General features: G+C 42.1%; 2 protein-coding genes across 4 annotated transcripts in view; one reads left to right on the top strand and one right to left on the bottom strand.

Annotated features, from left to right (window-relative positions):
- The window catches only part of LOC135509248 (PHD and RING finger domain-containing protein 1-like), a 19,399-nt gene extending 14,805 nt beyond the window's left edge, over positions 1-4,594 (top strand). For all 3 annotated transcript variants that reach the window (XM_064929743.1, XM_064929745.1, XM_064929744.1), the window contains exons 18-19: positions 308-436; positions 1,179-4,594. In XM_064929743.1, the coding sequence (XP_064785815.1) occupies positions 308-436; positions 1,179-1,343 (294 nt within the window). In that variant the 3' untranslated portion in view covers positions 1,344-4,594. The remainder of the gene's footprint in view (positions 1-307; positions 437-1,178) is intronic.
- Positions 4,595-8,121: 3,527 nt separating this feature from the next.
- Positions 8,122-12,954, bottom strand: LOC135509247 (interferon regulatory factor 8-like). The gene is made up of 10 exons (XM_064929742.1): positions 12,839-12,954; positions 12,323-12,479; positions 11,890-12,061; positions 11,641-11,744; positions 11,429-11,480; positions 11,129-11,278; positions 10,742-10,947; positions 10,300-10,501; positions 10,000-10,115; positions 8,122-9,765 (listed from the first exon to the last, which is right to left on the bottom strand). Exons 1-10 carry the CDS (start codon positions 12,874-12,876, stop codon positions 9,595-9,597), a joined length of 1,368 nt encoding a protein of 455 aa, XP_064785814.1. The 5' UTR covers positions 12,877-12,954; the 3' UTR covers positions 8,122-9,594.
- Positions 12,955-20,213: the final 7,259 nt, after the last annotated feature.

Genomic DNA, 20,213 nt, shown 5'->3' with positions numbered 1-20,213 from the left:
AATAGGAAAAACGCCAAGGGGGTGAATACTTTTGTAAAGCACTGTAGAGCCATGACTAAACTCTATTCCACATCAAGAATAGGGGCCTGAAGGAACACACTTGATGTGTTGTGAAATCTGTTGTGAATGTATTGTAAGAATATAAGTGCCTTAATTTTGCTGGACCCCAGGAGGAGTAGCTGCTGCATTGGCAACAGCCAATACTTGTTGCAAGTGAATTACCAGTCCCCTGGTAATATGTAAATACATGGCTCTGGGCCCCTTTTATAGTTGTGTGTGTTGACCAATCCCTGGTTTCTGTCCACAGTACATAAAGAAGCTCCACATGCAGGAGAGAGCCATAGAGGAGGTGAAGCTGGCTATCAAGCCGTTCTACCAGAAGAGAGACATCACTAAGGACGAATACAAGGATATCGTACGCAAGGCTGTCCAGAAGGTACACCTGATCATTGGCTAAAAATGTGTCATGTGGTTTGCAATTACAAATTTAAAATGAGTTTTTATGGAAACTGGAGAACATGCACATAATAATGTAACCAAAGATGTTAATCATGGGAGTGAATCTTTGAATGAAGTGTCTTTCATTGGTTGATGTAAGGCAGGGGTGGGCAACTGGCGGCCATGCAGCCCCCTTTTTGAAGGCCTCTCAGACCAATTGGTTGTGCATCAGCAGTTTTTCCTCTTATGTCAGTCACTGATGGTTAGTCAATTAGCTCATGTTAGCTAACATTTTTTAGATTACAAAGTTAGTTTACTGGCCAGCTATCTCAACTTGTTATCATGATCAAATTACCACCCGAGGGGCCCCGGCCTTGTGATTTTGTTAGTCACTCTCACTTAGATATCATATTCAAAACTGCAAATATTTTGCTCGCAATGGGGGGGGCTATGAATGTGGGTACTGATGTGGGTAAAGAGACACGCGAGCAACTGCAGCCCTTCATGAGTTCAGATTGTGGCCCCCACCCCCATAAAAGTTGCCCAACCCTGATATAAGGGCTTTCCCCGACATGTGCAATATGAGAGTTTAGATTTACAAGAATCGACTGAGTCTTACTCTAATTCTTGCAGAAAGACAGCCATTGTGTTTCACTGTGGATTTAAATAAAGTAATTTGACTGTGCTTGTACATTGCTTCACTAACATGCATGTGATTTTGTTTTCCATTGCATTTCCAGGTCTGCCACAGTAAGAGCGGGGCGATCAACCCAGTAAAAGTGGCCAACCTGGTCAAAGCCTACGTGGACAAATACAAACACTCCAGGAAACACAGGAAAGTAGAGGATGGAGGGAAGACACAGGAGGCAGAAATGGATAGAACAAATGACCCAGAGACCCCATGAGGACCCCACATTCATCCACACGCCCTGGAGACTAATTTGATTATTTCTGTTATCAAATTGTCACAGGTTTTAAGGGGCCTCAAGGACTTTGAGAAATACTGCCTCCAGATTGGCTATTTTATTCATTGTTTTTGGGGATTATAAAGTTGTTACATTATGTTCATAGTAATTCACCATCACACAAAATAATGGAAGAGCCTTTTCGTTGAAAGATGTGGAAATAACTTAGTGGAGCCAATGTGGTCTTGCACTTTGATTACCACCGACTGACAAGCATTTGTTTTTGAATTGGATTTGTTTCAAGATTCACACAAGGCCAGACCATCTCCATGCACTTTGTTTTCATGGTCTAGCATGGTCTACTCTTGGAGAGATTCCCACAGAGATTCTGTCTTAAACGGACAGCTCTGTCAAATAGCCTTTCCATCAAGAGAGGTTGAGGAATAATGCGAATGAGCTTTTTCTACAGGCAAAATGTCTTACAAGAAGCAGTGCTGACCTTTCTTTTATACATGGTGTCTTTTGTATGGGAGAGGGGTGTTTATCTGTGGCATGAGTCCTAATTCTGTGGTGTCAAAGTTTAATGCTGTCATTGACATATTAGAAGAAGAAAATAATGCCACAGTGCAGAAAAATACATGTATGCAAATTTGTAGAGTAGGAAAGTTATTTCTGATTTTAGATTTGGTGTAAATCTAGATTTTGGATTCACTATGTACACCCTTCCAGTTCAGTTAGCTTCCTACTGAGTATTCACAAATGTATACTGTGAATGGTTCTGGAGGAAGTTTGTTGTTTTTGTGCTATGGGATGTGGGTCCCGATGGAGTGCTGGTTGGCAAACGGTACAGTTAGGCTCTTAAGTTGACCAGTTTCTCACAGCAGGAAAATAGTCTTGTAGCAACAGGAAATTTGAATTATAACTAAATACCATTTTTGTAGGGGTTGATACATTTTTAGTTGGGGCAAATCAAGCCTGAAATTTTAAAGTGGAAATATCAAACTTTAGAAGCCTTTTTAAACCACGAATACTCTGCATGTTTGCATTTCCTGCTGTGCCTTGAAATGTCCTGCAACAACAGGGTGATCAAGTTAAGATCCTACATCTGTATGTGGCTACACATAGTGGCTGTCTTGAGTGGTGTTCAGATTGAGTCAACGCTCCTCTGGTGTCTCTTGGCAGAATACCCGAGATAACACAACTACGACTTCCCATAAAACATGGTTGTTGATAAAGTTTCTGTTTTGTGTGCATTTTCTCAAATTCAGACTAGGCCCAAAGTGTCTACTGGTTTAAATTCTATTTTTACTTCAGCTATTGACTAAGACATAGGAAACTAGGTGAGACTTCAATTAATCAATTGACAAGTAATTTGCCAAGAAGGAATGAAAACCTGCAGCCCTGGGGGACAGGAGTTTAATAAGTTTTGAAGCTGAGTGAATTCTGCACCTTCACCATTCTTTTCTGTTATTTTACAGTTATTTCAGAGTCAAGTGGCTAGTCCTGTTGTGTATTGGTATCATAAGCTATAACATAAGACAAAGCAGACAATGCCTGTCTTGCAGCGTAATGTTGTTTGCAGTTATTCACACTTGTTTATGAACTCAACTAGTTGCTCACATTTCCTTTGAAAGATTGTCTGATTCAAAAAGAAAATGTTCCAATTTGAATAACATTTGCAAAAACAAAATGATTTTGTTTCGTTACTTACAAATATCATTATACTAGTCGTGGGTAGTGTGTGCATGGTTAAATAGCTAACAGTCCATAGTCAGGGCCAGGATGTTTTTGATGACTACATGACCTGACTATAAAAAAAACGAACAAAGGCCCAACGTTTTTCCTAGTCAGGTGGCGTGGGTGGGAGAAACTGGCCCCAGTCATACTGTATGCAATTCATGTCATCCTTAACACTGTTTCTCATTGGAGGAGGTGGTTGGCTTCCTTCCTGCTAATGAATACTGCTGTCCACTGTGCCTAAAAACAGTTGGCCTTCTCAATTTATTTTCAGATTCCTCTTAATCTCTTCTAAACTGTTCTAGGTAGAAAAATGCTTGACACTGTCACCCTATCTTTTCCTTTTTTGTAATTGACATGTCCATACTGTGTGTGTTCAGTAGAACGGGTGTGTGTGGACCTGCCTCTTTGGCTAAGCTTGTCTTGTTCTGCACCTTGGACTATACGATAAAAATGTCAAATCAATCCTGGAATATTATCCTCTTGGCACTTCTGTAAACCTGAAAGGATTGGATAGGTATATCAGAGGGCAACATGGAGCTATTATTGAATTGTGTATGCTGTACCTATCTGATCCTTTCAGATGTACTTGAAGTGTCCAGGGGTCGATTGGATTTGAGCATGTACTGTACCTTTTTTCTTCACTCATTTACTTGACACTTAGGACAAGTACTTCAAAGGGGGAACACAAAATTACAACTAAGTGAAATAAAAGTAAGAATTGTCCCAATTTACATTTTGCTCTGATCATGTTTTACTAACATGCTACTTTTAAGGGATAACTTTTGTGACCGTATGGGCAACATTTTGGAAAGGAACCCACAATTATAATACCATAAAATTTTACGTGAGGGTATTACACATTTTTACAATTTCCTCTCAAACTGTGATGAAATGATGAGAGGGGTATTTCACCAGGATTGGGGTTATATTCATTCCAGTTCAATTCCTGTCAATTTTTAAAGCAGCCATGACATTTCTCCATAGGAATGCATTTCAATGCCTGAATTGGCTGGAATGAAGGTGGAAACCCCAATCCTGCCTGATTTCTACTATTCTGATGTAGGTTTCTCTGAGCAATGCTTTGTTGCTCTATACTGAGCCAGTGGAGAGGTTTTTTCTTTCCGTCCCTGGCAGGTCTGTATTATCCTTACTGCTGCCTTGACTATAGCTCACTGGGCTTGGACTAGACTACTCGAGGTCTCACTGGGCCTGGGCCAGACTACTGGATGTGTCACTGGGCCTGGGCCAGACTCCTCAAGGTCTCACTGGGCCTGGGACAGACTACTCGAGGTCTCACTGGGCCTGGGCCAGACTACTGGATGTGTCACTGGGCCTGGGCCAGACTACTGGACCTGTCACTGGGCCTGGGCCAGACTACTGGACCTCTCACTGGGCCAGATGACTGGAGGTCCCATTGGGCCTGGGCCAGACTACTGGAGGCCCACTCAAATGTTTGTACATATTTTTCTGGGACAATGTAATTAATAATAAAAAATACAATTATCTCTAAAGTTATTTCTTATTTCATTTATCAAAAGAAGACCTATTATAAGATAAGTGGCCCTCTGTAGCTCAATTGGTAAAGCATGGTGCTTGCAATGCCAGGATAGTGAGTTAGATTCCTAGGACCCCCCCATACGTAAAAACATGTATACACTCATGACTAAGTTGGTTGCATAAAAGTGTGCTAAATGGCATATACTTTATTATAATTTCCAGGGTATTATTTTGGTGCCTCAATGTTTTTAGCTAAAGTAATTATAGAATATCTGTAAATGCTCGCTTCTCAGTGTTCATACAAGGTTACAACAAACTAAACCCTACCAAACAAGTGTCTTTGTCCAAACAGCCTTCACTTACCCTAGAGTGTGTTATTTAAGTTAAACGTTATCACTTTTACCTAGCTACTGTGCTATGACAAGACAGCATTACTTTAAAAAAAGTGCAGTAGACTAAAACAGGCCAGTGACTGACTAGTGACTAGAACTAGCAGTGGAAATCTCTGCCTGCAAAGTGATGGCATTCCTCGATGAAACCAGTGTTCAATACAGTTGGTCCATTTTCAGCATATTCAGTCAAGGAAATCAGTCAATTGAAATAAATAAATTAGGCCCTGTATGGATTTCACATGACTGGGCAGGGGTGTAGCTACTGGGGAGCAAGGCCCAGCCAATCAGAATGAGTTTTTCCCCACAGAAGCACTTTATTACAGACAGAAATACTCCTCAGCACCCCGCCTCTCCCTTCAGACGATCCAGCAGGTGAAGAAGCCGGATGTGGAGGTCCTGGGCTGGTGTGGTTACACATGGTCTGCGGTTGTGAGGCTGGTTGGACGCACTGCCAAATTCTCTAAAACAAGATTGGAGGCAGGTTATGGTATAGAAATTAACATTACATTCTCTGGCAACAGCTCTGGTGGACATTCCTGCAGTCAGCATGCCAATTGCGTGTTCCCTCAAAACTTGAGATGTCTGTGGCATTGTGTTGTGTGACAAAACTGCACATTTTAAAGTGGCCTTTTATTGTCCCTATCACAAGGTTCACTTGTGTAATGATCATACTGTTTAATCAGATTATTGATATGCCATAAATGTCAGGTGGATCGATTATATTGTCAAAGGAGAAATGGTCACTAACAGGGATGTAACGAAATTTGTGCACAAAATATGAGAGAAATGTTTTTTGTGCGTATGGAACATTTCTGAGATTTTTTATTTCAGCTCATGAAACATGGGACCAACACTATACAGTGAGGGAAAAAAGTTTTTGATCCCCTGCTAATTTTGTACATTTGCCCACTGACAAAGAAATGATCCGTCTATAATTTTAATGGTAGGTTTATTTGAACAGTGAGAGACAGAATAACGCATGTCACAAATGTTAGAAATTGATTTGCATTTTAATGAGGGAAACAAGTATTTGACCCCCTCTCAATCAGAAAGATTTCTGGCTCCCAGGTGTCTTTTATACAGGTAACGAGCTGAGATTAGGAGCACACTCTTAAAGGGAGTGCTCCTAATCTCAGTTTGTTACCTGTATAAAAGACACCTGTCCACAGAAGCAATTAATACAATCAGATTCCAAACTCTCCACCATGGCCAAGACCAAAGAGCTCTCCAAGGATGTCAGGGACAAGATTGTAGACCTACACAAGGCTGGACTGGGCTACAAGACCATCGCCAAGAAGCTTGGTGAGAAGGTGACAACACAAAAAACATCTCATGCAAGATCTCACCTCGTGGAGTTGCAATGATCATGAGAACGGTGAGGAATCAGCCCAGAACTACATGGGAGGATCTTGTCAATGATCTCAAGGCAGCTGGGACCATAGTCACCAAGAAAACAATTGGTAACACACTACGCCGTGAAGGACTGAAATCCTGCAGCGCCCTTAAGGTCCCCTGCTCAAGAAAGCACATATATATGCCCGTCTGAAGTTTGCCAATGAACATCTGAATGATTCAGAGAAAAACTGGGTGAAAGTGTTGTGGTCAGATGAGACCAAAATGGAGCTCTTTGGCATCAACTCAACTCGCCGTGTTTGGAGGAGGAGGAATGCTGCCTATGACCCCAAGAACAACATCCTCACCGTCACACATGGAGGTGGAAACTTTATGCTTTGGGGGTTGTTTTTCTGCTAAGGGGACAGGACAACTTCACCACATCAAAGGGACGATGGATGGGGCCATGTACCGTCAAATCTTGGGTGAGAACCTCCTTCCCTCAGCCAGGGAATTGGAAATGGGTCGTGGATGGGTATTCCAGCATGACAATGACCAAAACACACGACCAAGGCAACAAAGGAGTGGCTCAAGAAGAAGCACATTAAGGTCCTGGAGTGGCCTAGCCAGTCTCCAGACCTTAATCCCATAGAAAATCTGTGGAGGGAGCTGAAGGTTCGAGCTGCCAAAACGTCAGCCTCAAAACCTTAACGACTTGGAGAAGATCTGCAAAGAGGAGTGGGACAAAATCCCTGTGTGTGCAAACCTGGTGGCCAACTACAAGAAATGTCTGACCTCTGTGATTGCCAACAAGGGTTTTGCTACCAAGTACTAAGTCATGTTTTGCAGAGGGGTCAAGTACTTATTTCCCTCATTGCAAATCAATTTATAACATTTTTGACATGCGTTTTTCTGTATTTTGTTGTTGTTATTCTGTCTCTCACTGTTCAAATAAACCTACCGTTAAAATTATAGACTGATCATTTCTTTGTCAGTGGGCAAACGTACAAAATCAGCAGGTAATCAAATACTTTTTTCCCTCACTGTACATTCATATTGTAACGACCCTGGGTTTATAAGAGCGGATTCAGTGTATAATATACAATGGGGGTTGGCAACTAGGTTTGGCCTCCAGCCAATTTGTTTCTGAGTTTGTAGCTAGTTGGCGAGCCAGAACATAATTAACCTATTAGCAAATAGCCTACTAGCTGTCCAATTCATAGCCCTACACTATATATTTAACACATGCGGTTAGTGGGCTAATGTATTACATGAATGGTGACCACAGCCCTGTCGAAAATACGTTTACATCGTTTAATATGCGATTCTTTCCACTCTGCTTCATGTATTCAATATATTCAATTTCAAATGTAGTTCCCAGTGCGGCTTTGCTTCCGGCTATTATGACCCATCTGGCAGTGCCTTATCTGTATGTACCGAGACACTGGTTAGGGGCATGATGACATACAGTACTAAAGTAAGCAGTAAACATTCCATAAATAACTGTTGTAGAGATTGCATTGAGACAGAAGCATTTGTCATGTTGTGTAAATGTAAATGTAAAACAACGTTGGGGTTCCCGAGTGGCGCAGCAGTTTAAGGCACTGCCTCTCAGTGCTAGAGGGAGGCATTACTACAGATCCTGGTTTGATTCCATGCTGTATCACAACTGGCTATGGTTGGGAAGCATAGAGTGGCCTACCAGCGCAGTCTGGGTTAGGGTTTGGCAGGGGTAGGCCGTCATTGTAAATAAGAATTTGTTCTTAACTGACTTGCCGAGTTAAATAAAGGTAAAATGAAACAAGGGATGGACCAGGTTGACCTAATAAAGAGTTTATTGGTCCTATTTTGCATACTATACCATGTGCTGTTCAATGACAATAAAATAGTTGTTTGCTCAGTTTCAATACAATAAAATACATTTTTTCAAGACAAAATAATAATAGAGAACACAGACTGAAGGATTGAGCGACCAAGACAGGTTTAAAGTGTGACCCATAGGGACAGAAGCTGGGAATTCTTCAGTAGAAGAGAACAGACCACTAAATGAGACACTCAATACAGACAGGCTGAGACGGTGATTTGATTTTCACTTATAAAATACCTATCCCACAAACAATCGTAAAACAGTAATAAAACAGTTACAATGCCATATTCTCTGTTAACCGAACAAGAGAATGATGGCCTCGCCTAGTGCATTACACACTGATAGCAATATGATACATAGATTCATCATCAGAATAATGGAACACAATCAACATTTGTCTGACTTATAAGAATGTTGAACCAAGGCCTTATACCTTTAAAAGGGTTAATAAATGATGTTATGATAAACTGTAAGGTCTCCTCTTCAGGAGACCTCTGTGTGTCTGTTAAAACCTGTTCTGAGTGTTGTGACCTTCAGACACTATCAGAAGGCGTTTACATTCAGACTCCTCCTGTCTGGATCCCACCATGGTTATCTGGTTTTCTGAGAACACAAGACTGCCACAGACCTGATGAAACCAGCCCCCTGTCAGAAGATGCTTACTCGTTCACCTTGTCATGACCTGTACTTGTGATGAAAGGTCAAGTTCGGTCAAACCCACTTCTGAGTTTTTACTTGCTGATAAGATGGTTCCTGCTGTCAGATTTATTAAAATGTTGTTAGGGAAAGTTATGTCAGGGGGATTGGGGAGGCTATATGAGTTACAGGATGTCTTAGACATTTTGCAGAACTTGGGTGAGAAACTATCATATACTTTTATACTATAGTCTGTACCAACTTCTGCCTACAAATTGTATTACTAAAGGAGTCTTTTTTTAATACTTAAACAAAGAGTCTGTTTTTCCGTTCCATTACTAATGTATGTTTGATAATTATATAGACCTGATCAATTGTTGAAGAAATTGACACTTTCAAATATCTACACATTTGAATTGTACATTATATTGTACATATAATTACAGATCAGATAATTTACTTTTTGTAAAAATGTTTTTCCTGAGGGAATATTAAATTAGTGATATAGATAATCAGTAGAGTAATGGACCAGTTAAATAAACAAGACATAGCAGAGGTCTATTAGATACAATTCCTGGTCTAGAAGTACAGTAAAGTACCACAACCAGGGTTAGGGACACAACCATAGGACCAATTTGGGATAGACCCAAAGTGCGTGATTGGGACAGACCCAGAGGTCTATTTAGTACTAGTCCTAGATAGGCTGGGTGGGTTGGTGGGTGGGGATGTGGTACCAATCCTAGATAGGTGCTAAGTGGCTGGGTGAGGTTGTGGTACGATTGGTGGTCTAGAAGTATTGCCCCATGGTGTGCTCTGGGCCGTCGGGCCAGGTGGCACTGATAAGCTCCATCAGGCTGTTGTGGTGGGAGATCTGCAGGCTGATGTTGTCGTTCTGGAGGGAAGATGCCCCCTCCCCCTGGGCCATCTCGTGGAAGTGACGACAGATCAAGGGAACCACCTGGGAAGCGAAGGGGAAACGGAGAGAAGGTGGGACAAGAGGAAAATAGAGGAGAGTGGAGGGGTAGGGAGAGGAAAATATTTAGAGAGAGAAGAGATTAATTTAAAAAATGACATATGCAGTAATTATATTAGATTACACGCAATACATATTAGTTCATAACCAATTTGTTTTACGTTACTCTAAGCTGGCTGTTGCCTTGATGGTTAAAGCTCAAGAGAGAGAGATTTTTACCTTGACAATGATAAGTTTCTTCTCCAGGGGTTTTCCGTCTGGGAACTTCTCACCAAAGCACATGTGGATGGTATAGTCAGGAGAGCCTCCTCTGTTCTCCTTAAATGCTATCAGCTCTAAATGGGTTCATGGATGTCAAAACATTGACATTAGACAAGTGGACAGAGGTGAGCATTATACTGATTTGTGTCTGTCTCTGAGAGATATATGTGTGTGTGTGTGTGTGTGTGCGTGTGCGTGTGCGCTGATTCTTCATAGCTGTCTACATGGTATTTGTGTAATCCGGTGAGCCAAACTTACCAGTCATGTACTTGTCGAAGCTCAACAGTTGTACCATTTCATTTTGGGGCATCTTCCTGGGTTCAGGGTGTGCCTCTCTGGGGTCACTAGTACTAGAGAACACATGGCATTTGTCCTGCCGGTAACCATAGATACCCGTGTTTCGTACCTCCAGGAGAAGACCCCTTTGGACACTCCCTAGGATGCAGTTGGTGTATTCAATCTGGTGGAAATGAAGGCAGAGGAAGAAAGAGGTACAGAGAAGTTAGTCTGGGATTTAAAAAATAGTTTTTGCTTGTCATGTTGCTAAGACTTGTTGTTAGTGTTTCTTAATGCTATGTGCATTGCTAGTGAAAGACCAGTCAGTTTCACATTTATACAACAAAGACACACATTGGAAAACCACAGGTATGTACACAGAACGCCAGATAGTAGTGCAGGTGAATAGTAGCAGCACCCCTACCTGTTTGTGGTCTAGCAGGCCGTCAGTGCTCGGGAAGCAGAGGGTCTGGGCGTTGGGCTCAGGGACATCACACTGGTAGTGGAGCTGAACAATGGGGCCTGACACCTGGGTCTTCAGCATCTCTCTCCTCCTGTAGGAGATGGTGATCTCCAGGTCACAGAGAGACGGCTGGGCAGCAGGCAGGTTGAGCAGGGCATCCTGGTTCCCTGTGGGGAGATGGAAGAGATCATCAGATAGGTCACATTTTACTACATGACTGAAATGCACTTTATTTTAAGGAACAAAAATGACTAGACCTACATGGTAAAACGGTATTTACACAATAACAACTTGTATGTATGTATTTTTCCTTTTTTATTGACTTGTGGATGTATGGCCCTTGCATACCGTGGTCGTATGCCTGCTGTGCTGGTACTGGGACTGGTGGTGGTGAGTGGTTCTGGGAGACTGGCTGGGGCTCTGTTAGAGGCTGGAAGGGGTAGCAGTCTTCTGGTACCACTGGGTGGTGTGTGTGTATATAGGTCTCTGCCCACTCCTCTGTGGAGAAGAACAAAAGGGAGATTTGAGAAAACTGGCCTCTTATCTCATTAGAAAGCTTTCTCAAGAGAAATATATAATTTTTGTGTGTGAGTAATAAACAACCCATTGTAAGGGGTTGGCTTTCTACATGTGGGAGGTGTGCTGTACCAGTATGTTGGTTCAGGTCTATGGTGTTCACAAGCTTGAGTAGATTATCATGCTGTTTGGAGAAAAAATACATTCACAGATTTGATAATGAATTTGTCCTCAAAAAATACTAAACAAGTGAGAATAGAACAGAATAAATATAATAGTGCTTTCTAGGAGTGCAGAATTGGACAACCAGTTCCTAGTTCAATATAGATGTAATATTACTGTACCTCCATGCCTGGGGGGGTGTAGCCTGTAGAGGTGAGAGAGCTGTGGATGTCAATGTCATAGTCCTCCACAGCAATTTCCTCTATGTGTGGGCTCCCATAGTTAGCTGTAACAAGAAGACATAATCAAAGTAAAGTTGAGGCAAGAGGAGACTTGCATTGGTTACCTGAGCTAGGCTTAGGCTTTAGCTCAGTGGGCTAACACAGTCTTGTGACACTTTAGATACATTACAAAAGCCTTATTGATCATACACTCATTGTTGATAATCAGGTAGACTTTATGGGGATCGTCTGAGTCCTTGGAGTGGTCTTCCACCATCATGAAACGCTTGGTCAGGTTGTTCAGTACACAGCGGAAGTTAGTCTTCCACTTTGCCTTGTCATTGGGATGCGTGTTGATTTTACCACTGACCACTGCCCATGCCTGTAACCACCAAAGAATTTGGAAGTTTAATTTCTGAAATATCCTGTAGCTAGGAGGCAAAATAATGCCATGCCAACTGACCAAACCTGTCAACATAACAATGATGAAAGGCGAATTGAAGTATCATAACAAGTTAATAATATAATTGTATCACATTAAAATACCGTGACTCAAGATCTGCAGTTTACAATCAAACAACAGCCCCTTTTTCCTTGATTCTCTTCAAAGCACTACCTTCCACGATGTAAGTCTATTCCTTACCCTGAATATTTTACTGTCGTCCTCGCAGCAGTCCTTCCTAGAGATGTGTTTCCACGGGACTCTGAACTTGTTGTTGTCCACAAAACACAACCCGGCGTATTGCCCGGTCCACACCTGTTCTATCAGCCAGTCCGCAAACTGAGGTTTGGGGTTGCGGCTGGAACATACAGAGAGGAAGCAGATACATATTTCAGAAAAGATAGGCAGTGGCTGAAACATTGATGAGCGAATTGTCAATGGAAGAGCACTTGTTAATTTCACAGAGAGAGTGAAAGGAGAGAGGGAGAGAGACTATCATTCCACTATACGTTCAACAATCAATTCAATCGGTAGGGTACCAAGGTTTTTACAGTAGAAGCACACTACAATCACTGGTAAGCATAGCCGAGCTCATTGGAATATCCATTCCTAACTCTATTTTACGGTAACCGTTATCAGTGACTATAACTAGCCTTCTCATCTGCATATTGCGAGAACATATCTGTTTACCTCACGTGCAAATATAAAAAATATTACCTTTGCATCTTTAATGCTGAGCCACGTACTTCTGTCATACAATGGAAGTGTACTACTACGCGTTCTTCTAATTGTTTCCAGGTACATTGGCACAATATTTTTATAGGCGTCGTGATGTCAGATAGAGGGAGTTCCCCTGGACAGAGAGGAGGAGGAGGAGGAGGAGGAGATGAATTTAATATGGTATTTCCGATGGTACTTTAATATTAAAATGCATGTATGTGTATCCAACTCATTGGTTTGGTATAATAGTGGGTGTTACGCGATGACAAACGCCAGTCTGAAAGTGAAAGTTAGTCTGCGAAATACTCTTGTCACCAACTGATGATGAAACAAACAAAGTAGGCCATTTTTTTCTCACACTGAAGTTAGCAATCAAACTGTGTCAGGGTCAAGACATAATAGGATGTGTGACAAATATGTATTAAATCAATCTGACTCTTATACAGAGAGATCAGCATCGATTCCTATTTTGACAATAGGCTGAAAGCGTGTAGATAGAACGCCTCACTGAAGTTGAAATGTCATCCACCTTGTTCTGGAGTTTTGTTTTGGATATCTATACCTAGATATGAATTGATTTGGGACTTGGTTTGGGAAAGCATGTCGGTTAATTATAATGTATCAAAATAATCAGTAAGATTACATTGCGGGGGAATGAATGACCCATCATTTACTCACTTCAATACACCTGAAGAATTCCATTTAGCTGGTTTCTTTAGAATTTAATTCAGATTTGTGTCTTATGTAAATGAATATCCATGAGTGGAAATTCCTCTATGGAAAACTAGCCAGACTACTTTGTTGCTTTGTTAGCATTGTAACCAGTGTCAACTGTAGTCACTATTGTGCTGGTCCTTTCATTGCATTGATATTGCACAATACATCCTAAACCAGGGAACTTCAGGGGATTACAGGCATGGCCTACAAGACAAATCCCTGTATCAGTGATCTACAGTGCATTTGGAAAATATTCAGACCCCTTTGCTTTGTCCACATTTTGTTACATTACATCCTTATTCTAAAATGGATTAAATGACCTTTTCCCCTCATAACTCTACACACAATACCCCATACCGACAAAGAAAAAACAGCTTTTTAAAGACATTTTTGCAAAAGTATTCAAAATAAAAAACAAATACATGATTTACATAAGTATTCAGACCCTTTGCCACGAGACTCGAAATTGAGCTCAGGTGCATCCTGTTTCCATTGATCATCCTTGAGATGTTTCTACAACTTGATTAGAGTCCACTTGTGGTAAATTCAATTGGTTGAACATAATATGGAAACAGACTATAGTTTTGGCAAGTCGGTGAGGACATCTACTTTGTGCATGACACAAGTAATTTTTCCAACAATTGTTTACAGACAGATTATTTCACTTATAATTCAATGTATCACAATTCCAGTGGGTCAGAAGTTTACATACACTAAGTTGACTGTGCCATTAAACAGCTTGGAAAAATTCCAGAAAATGATGTCATGGCTTTAGAAGCTTCTGATAGGCTAATTGACATAATTTGAGTCAATTGGAGGTGTACCTGTGGATGTATTTCAAGGTCTACCTTCAAACTCAGTCCCTCTTTGCTTGACATCATGGGAAAATGAAAAGAAATCAGCCAAGACCTCAGATTTTTTTTTTTACTTCCACAATTCTGGTTCATCCTTGGGAGCAATTTCCAAATGCCTGAAGGTACCACGTTCATCTGTATAAACAAAAGTACGCAAGTATAATCACCATGGGACTACGCAGCCATCATACCGCTCAGGAAGGAGACGCGCTCTGTCTCCTAGAGATGAACGTACCTTGGTGCGAAAAGTGCAAAACAATCCCAGAACAACAGCAAAGGACCTTGTGAAGACGATGGAGGAAACAGGTACAAAAGTATCTATATCCACAGTAAAACAAGTCCTATATCGACATAACCTGAAAGGTCGCTCAGCAAGGAAGAAGCCACTGCTCCAAAACCACCATAAAAAAGCCAGACTACGGTTTGCAACTGCACATGGGGACAAAGATCATACCTTTTTGGAGAAATGTCCTCTGGTCTGATGAAACAAAAATAGAACTGTTTGGCCTTAAGGACCATCGTTATGTTTTGAGGAAAAAGGGGGAGGCTTGCAAGCTGAAGAACACCATCCCAACTGTGAAGCATGGGGGTGGCAGCATCATGTTGTGGGGGTGATTTGCTTCAGGAGGGACTGGTGCACTTCACAAAATAGATGGCTTCATGAGGAAAGAAAATTACGTGGATATATCGTGGCAACATCTTAAGACATCAGTCAGGAAGTTAAAGCTTGGTCGCAAATGGGTCTTCCAAATGGACAATGACCCCAAGCATACTTCAAAAGTTGTGGCAAAATGGCTTAAGGACAACAAAGTCAAGGTATTGGAGTGGCCATCACAAAGCCCTGACCTCATCCCATAGAGAATTTGTGGGCAGAACTGAAAAAGCGTGTGTGAGCAAGGAGGCCTACAAACCTGACTCAGTTACACCAGCTCTGTCAGGAGGAATGTGTCACGCCATGACCTTAGAGAGCCTTTTTATTTTTCTATTTGGTTAGGTCAGGGTGTGATTTGGATGGGCATTCTAGTTTGTCTATTTCTTTGTTGGCCGGGTATGGTTCCCATTCAGAGGCAGCTGTCTATCGTTGTCTCTGATTGGGAATCATACTTAGGCAGCCCTTTTCCCCACCTTCAGTTGTGGGATCTTGTTTGTGTGTAGTTGCTTTCTGCGCTGCATATAAATTTACATTCGTTTTGCTTTTTTTTTTTTTGGTGTCAATTAAAATAATTGTACACTGCTCAAATAAATAAAGGGAACACTTAAACAACACAATGTAACTCCAAGTCAATCACACTTCTGTGAAATCAAAATGTCCACTTAGGAAGCAACACTGATTGACAATAAATTTCACATGCTGTTGCGCAAATGGAATAGACAACAGGTGGAAATTATAGGCAATTAGCAAGACACCCCCAATAAAGTAGTGGTTCTGCAGATGGTGACCACAGACCGCTTCTCAGTTCCTATGCTTCCTGAATGATGTTTTGGTCACTTTTGAATGCTGGCGGTGCTTTCACTCTAGTGATAGCATGAGATGGAGTCTACAACCCACACAAGTGGCTCAGGTAGTGCAGCTCATCCAGGATGGCACATCAATGCGAGCTGTGGCAAGAAGGTTTGCTGTGTTTGTCAGTGTAGTGTCCAGAGCATGGAGGCGCTACCAGGAGACAGGCCAGTACATCAGGAGACGTGGAGAAGGCCGTAGGAGGGCAACAACCCAGCAGCAGGACCGCTACCTCCGCCTTTGTGCAAGGAGAAGCAGGAGGAGCACTGCCAGAGCCCTGCAAAATGACCTCCAGCAGGCCACAAATGTGCATGTGTCTGCTCAAACAGTCAGAAACAGACTCCATGAGGGTGGTATGAGGGCCCGACGTCCACAGGTGGGGGTTGTGCTTACAGCCCAACACTGTGCAGGACGTTTGGCATTTGCCAGAGAACACCAAGATTGGCAAATTCGCCACTGGCGCCCTGTGCTCTTCACAGATGAGAGCAGGTTCACACTGAGCACATGTGACAGAGTCTGGAGACGCCGTGGAGAACGTTCTGCTGCCTGCAACATCCTCCAGCATGACCGGTTTGGCGGTGGGTCAATCATGGTGTGGGGTGGCATTTCTTTGGGGGGCCACACAGCCCTCCATGTGCTCGCCAGAGGTAGCCTGACTGCCATTAGGTACCGAGATGAGATCCTCAGACCCCTTGTGAGACCATATGCTGTTGCGGTTGGCCCTGGGTTCCTCCTAATGCCAGACAATGCTAGACCTCATGTGGCTGGAGTGTGTCAGCAGTTCCTGCAAGAGGAAGGCATTGATGCTATGGACTGGCCCGCCCGTTCCCCAGACCTGAATCCAATTGAGCACATCTGGGACATCATGTCTCGCTCCATCCACCAACGCCACATTGCACCACAGACTGTCCAGGAATTGGCGGATGCTTTAGTCCAGGTCTGGGAGGAGATCCCTCAGGAGACCATCCTCCACCTCATCAGGGGCATGTCCAGGCGTTGTAGGGAGGTCATACAGGCACGTGGAGGCCACACACACTACTGAGCCTCATTTTTACTTGTTTTAAGGACATTACATCAAAGTTGGATCAGCCTGTAGTGTGGTTTTCCACTTTAATTTTAAGTGTGTCTCCAAATCCAGACCTCCATGGGTTGATAAATTTGATTTCCATTGTTCATTTTTGTGTGATTTTGTTGTCAGCACATTCAACTATGTAAAGAAAAAAGTATTTAATAAGAATATTTCATTCATTCAGATCTAGGATGTGTTATTTTAGTGTTCCCTTTATTTTTTTGAGCAGTGTATAATGTACGCCTACCACGCTGCACCTTGATCTCCTTCTAACAACGGACGTAACAGAATCGGCCAAAATTCACCCAACTGATTGAGGGAAGTTTGTGGTTGGCTACCTGAAACGTTTGACTCAAGTTAAACAATTTAAAGGCAATGTTACCAAGTACGAATTGAGTGTATGTCAACTTCTGACCCACTGGGAATGTGATGAAAGAAATAAAAGCTAAAATAAATCAGTCTCTCTACTATTATTCTGACATTTCACATTCTTAAAATAAAGTGGTTATCCTAAATTTCCTAAAACAGGGATTCTGTCAGGAATTGTGAAAAATTGAGTTTAAATGTATTTGGCTAAGGTCTATTTAAACTTCCGACTTCAACTGTATGTTAATGTGATATTTCAGTTTTTTGTTTGTCATACATTTGTGTGTAGATTGATGAGGGGGAAAATACATTTTATATATATATATATTTGTACTTTTACCCTCCAATTTTGTTGTATCCAATTGGTAGTTACAGTCTTGTCTCACTGCTGCAACTCCCTGTACAGACTCAGGAGAGGCGAAGGTTGAGAGCCGTGCGTCCTCCGAAACACGACCCAACCAAGCCGCACTGCTTCTTGACACAATACCCACTTAACCCGAAAGCCAGCCACACCAATGTCAGCGTGCACTGAGCCCGGCCTGTCACAGGAGTCGCAAGTGCGCGATGGAACAAGGACATCCCTGACGGCCAAACCCTCCCCTAACCCGGACAACGCTGTGCCAATTGTACGGCGCCCCATGGGTCTCCCGGTCGCGACCGGCTGCGACAGAGCCTGGGCTCGAACCCAGAATCTCTAGTGGCTAAAAAATAAAATTGAATACATTTTAGAGTAAGGCTGTTAATATAACAAAATGTGGAAAAGTCAAGGGGTCTGAATACTTTCCGAATGCACATTGTTGTAGTGACTTTAAATTATATCATTTTTTAAAAATATATCAAAGGTGATACAATGCAGTTATATTTGGTTATAAGAAGTATGTGCATGAAAATAACAGTAAATTCCACTGCAGCCCTTTGAATTTATTTCAAGCATTGTCTAAAATATTAATTCCTTTTACAAGCCACCCTCCTGCTTCAGGAATGTGGCCACTTGACTGGATAGCAGCAGTGGATTGGTTTGCAGTCCGAGAGCAATACTCCATTTAGGGTTTGTTTGCTAACTATTTATTTTATTTTAATTTAACCTTTACTTAACTAGGCAAGTCAGTGAAGAACAATTTTTATTTACAATGACAGCCTAGGAACAGTGGGTTAACTACCTTGTTCCGGGGCAGAACAACATATTTTTTACCTTATCAGCTCAGGGATTTGGATCTTGCAACACTTCAGTTACTAGTCAAACACTCTAACTACTAGGCTACCTGCCGCCCATAACAGCTGCTGAGAGTGACGTGTTATTGGTTGAGAGAATCCAGAGTGACTCACCACAGATAGTCACTTATGAAACTTCACTGTAAATACAAGATTAGGTTTTGTTCCTATTAAAATAACAACACATCTCTAGATAGACTGATGCTATCTATATATGCCCATTCATACATTCTCACCAGGCATCTGCAGATCTCCTGTTACATGTGTCCAATTCTGTAACTAAACAGTGCCTTTGATTCAAGTTACCATGCAGCCAGTCAGACAGACATAATACTCTGTATTTTTGATGGTCATTAATCTATCCAAGAGTTACTGAATGTTTTCACCTTCAGTTTGCTCCACTGTTCACCTTGGTTTGAAAGTAAGTTATAGACAACAGTTATTTTCCTGTGCATTTCCTGTACATTGAATAGGAACAGGTCAAGCTGAACATCACTGTCCTGACGTGAGGTATAAGAAATGGGACTGAGAGTTTCAAAGTGAAAAATCTGCAGGTGTGTTGTTATGTAATGTGCTTATGGTGAGACATGTTAAAAATAAGTCAGTCAGTGAGGAGAGTGAGAGGGAGTGGGGATGCCCTCTTCTTAATGAGAGAACCTTTAATGTTGTCTCTCAGCTGGGCCTAGAATAACACTTCCTCTTTCCAGCCCTCCTCTTTCAATACAACCACACTGACATGCAACAGGGGGAAACACCAGGATATACAGTGCATTCTGAAAGTATTCAGACCACTTGACTTTTTCCACATTATGTTACTTTACCATATTATAAAATTGATTAAATCGTTTTTTCCCCCTCAATCTACACATAATACCCCATAATGACAAAGCAAAAACAGTTTTTTAGGATTTTTCTACAATGTATACATATAAAAAATATGAACACATTTACATAATTATTCAGACCCTTTACTCAGTACTTTGTTGAAGTTCCTTGGACAGCGATTACAGCCTAGACTCCTCCTGGATATGACGCTACAAACTCGGCACAGCTGTATTTAGGGAGTTTCTCCCATTCTTCTCTGCAGATCCTCTCAAGCACTGTCAGGCTGGATGGGGACCGTTGCTGCACAGCTATTTTCAGATGTCTCCAGATGTTTGATTGGGTTCAAGTCCGGGCTCTGGCTGGGCCACTCAAGGACATTCAGAGACTTGTCCCGAAGCCACTCCTGCATTGTCTTGGCTGTGTGCTTATGGTTGTTGTCCTGTTGGAAGGTGAACCTTTGCCCCAGTCTGAGGTCCTGAGTGCTCTGAAGCAGGTTTTCATCAAGGATCTCTCTGTACTTGACTCCGTTCATCTTTCCCTCGATCCTGACTAGGCTCATAGTTCCTGCCTCTGAAAAACATCCCCACAGCATGACGCTGCCACGACCGCCATTCACCATAGGGATGGTTCCAGGTTTTCTTCAGACGTGACGCTTGGCATTCAGGCCAAATAGTTCAATTTTGGTTTCATCAGACCAGAGCATCGTGTTTCTCATGGTCTGAGAGTCCTCCAAGCAGACAGTCATGTGCCTTTTACTGAGGAATGGCTTCCGTCTGGCCACTCTACCATAAAGGCCTGATTGGTGGAGTGCTACAGAGATGGTTGTCC

The sequence above is a fragment of the Oncorhynchus masou genome, chromosome 22, assembly GCF_036934945.1.
Source record: "Oncorhynchus masou masou isolate Uvic2021 chromosome 22, UVic_Omas_1.1, whole genome shotgun sequence".
Lineage (NCBI taxonomy): Eukaryota > Metazoa > Chordata > Actinopteri > Salmoniformes > Salmonidae > Oncorhynchus > Oncorhynchus masou.
Note: the sequence above shows the minus strand (reverse complement) of the source record. Positions and strands in the feature narration are given on the sequence as shown.

Excerpts from the sequence above, each read along its gene's own strand:
- LOC135509247 (XM_064929742.1), bottom strand. The coding sequence starts at position 12,876 with ATGACAGAAGTACGTGGCTCAGCATTAAAGATGCAAAG. Across the intron at positions 10,948-11,128 it reads ACAGCAGGCATACGACCACG|GGAACCAGGATGCCCTGCTC; the intron begins GTATGCAAGGGC and ends ATCTCCCCACAG. Across the intron at positions 9,766-9,999 it reads AGAAACTTATCATTGTCAAG|GTGGTTCCCTTGATCTGTCG; the intron begins GTAAAAATCTCT and ends TTCGCTTCCCAG.